The 1,686-nt window shown below is 32.4% G+C and overlaps 1 protein-coding gene across 1 annotated transcript in view; it reads right to left on the reverse strand.

Annotated features, from left to right (window-relative positions):
• The window catches only part of LOC107576846 (rod cGMP-specific 3',5'-cyclic phosphodiesterase subunit beta-like), a 2,814-nt gene extending 1,626 nt beyond the window's left edge, over positions 1-1,188 (reverse strand). Inside the window, exons 1-4 of the mRNA XM_016262971.1 lie at positions 876-1,188; positions 442-531; positions 214-354; positions 33-107 (exon numbers count right to left, since the gene is read on the reverse strand). Coding sequence (XP_016118457.1) covers positions 33-107; positions 214-354; positions 442-531; positions 876-956 — 387 coding nt within the window. The 5' untranslated portion in view covers positions 957-1,188. The remainder of the gene's footprint in view (positions 1-32; positions 108-213; positions 355-441; positions 532-875) is intronic.
• Between the last annotated feature and the right edge of the window lie 498 nt (positions 1,189-1,686).

Below are 1,686 nucleotides of genomic sequence, written 5' to 3' on the forward strand. Positions count from 1 at the left end.
GGAATTTGAATTGTAAAAAAAATGCAGCTTACCCTTCCATCAGGAGTTACAGGGCCAGAATAAGGTGGCTGCTCTCCCATCAACACAGGCCAAATATCAAAGAACTCCTGCAAGAGAATAAAACCTCCGGGTCAGTCTTTGAGAGGGACGTGACAGCCTCTAAATTAAGCATGAAGTCTCTGTTCCTTCCAGCAATTATAGTGATTGACGTACCTTTTCCTTGGTCATGTCCAGTAGGCCCACAGAGTACCTGTCACAGTTGAGATAGGCTCGTACTGTGTACAAAGCTTTGTGAAACTGTCGCTCAATGTCTGTGAGCTCTTCAAACACCTTGTTAGCTGACCACAACAGCAGCTATGCATGAGATACATGAAAAATGCATTTAAAATCTACCTTTTTCAATTCAGTTTTACAATTTTGTCACCTATTATGCAGACGTACCTGTCCTTTTCGTGTCTCACAGTTATGAAGGTAGCTCAGATGAAAAATCTTCAGGTTCAGAGAGCCAACTTTCAGATACTTTAAAAAAAGCTTTAAAAGAAGAGAAAATAACATGATGTCATACCTTTACTGTCTCTTTAAATGCCAATTATGTCTTTACTGTCCCATTTCAACATTTTATAAAAAATATCTAACTCTTCTTGTGAATACTACTGTTGAAAACCAACACACTTAGAAATAATTGCCAGTTAAAATGTGTTCACATAAGTTTTGAAAGACTTTTACAGTTTACTTATTGTTTTCTTATTTAAAATTGAACTTGTGAAGCAAAATAAATTCTTTAAAGTTGTGCTTGTGCTATTTTTACTGGTTTTGAGGCCACTGTAGACTGTATTAATAATAGTGGTGGACAGAAACAGCAAAAAGACACTTACATCCTCATCTTCATCTGTGAAATGGGGTCCAGTAGTCTTGTTGACTGCCATGATGATGCCTACGATGTCTTTTCCATTCATGATGGGTGTGGCCAAGATGTTGCGTGTGGTGTATTCAGTTAGTTCATCAACGAATGAGCTGAAGTGACTGTCCTACAGTGAAAGCAAAGTCAGTTTTGTAACATACAGAATACACTTGTCCCAACGCACTAGTCTTTTTATCACTTACTAACAACTGATATTTGTTGTAGAGTCAGGCTGAAAAAAAACATTTATTTATTAGTTTATTTCTTAATTTAGATACAAATTTGTATTCTTTTGATGTTAAGCACAATATCTCATCACAGTTGAAATACATGCAGTACAAAATAAATTAAAAGACACATTTTAAAGAAATATTTATAATTCACTTTTAACTGTGGCATTTATCTAACAATTAATTATTGCTAATGGAAAAATGACATATGGATATTAGAAAGATTAAAAAAAAACATTTTAGTAACACTTAACAAAAAAGGTCCTATTAGCTATCATTAGTTAATGCATTAACTAACATTTAGTCACAATGAGAAATACATTTGTTACTTTATTTATTAATCTGTTAGTTAATAAAACTATTAACTGTAAGTTTGTGTTAAATAATACATTAAATAATGACATTAAATAATATCAACAGATACAACTTTTGATTTTAATAATGCATTAGTAAATGATAAAATTAACATTAAGTGTAATAAATGCTTTACTTTTGGTTACACTTTATTTGATGGTGTCCTTGTAACAGTGTAATTATACATTTAAGTACTGAGTA

This window comes from Sinocyclocheilus grahami, unplaced genomic scaffold (assembly GCF_001515645.1).
Source record: "Sinocyclocheilus grahami isolate Dianchi unplaced genomic scaffold, SAMN03320097.WGS_v1.1 scaffold4452.1, whole genome shotgun sequence".
NCBI classification, from domain to species: Eukaryota; Metazoa; Chordata; class Actinopteri; order Cypriniformes; family Cyprinidae; genus Sinocyclocheilus; species Sinocyclocheilus grahami.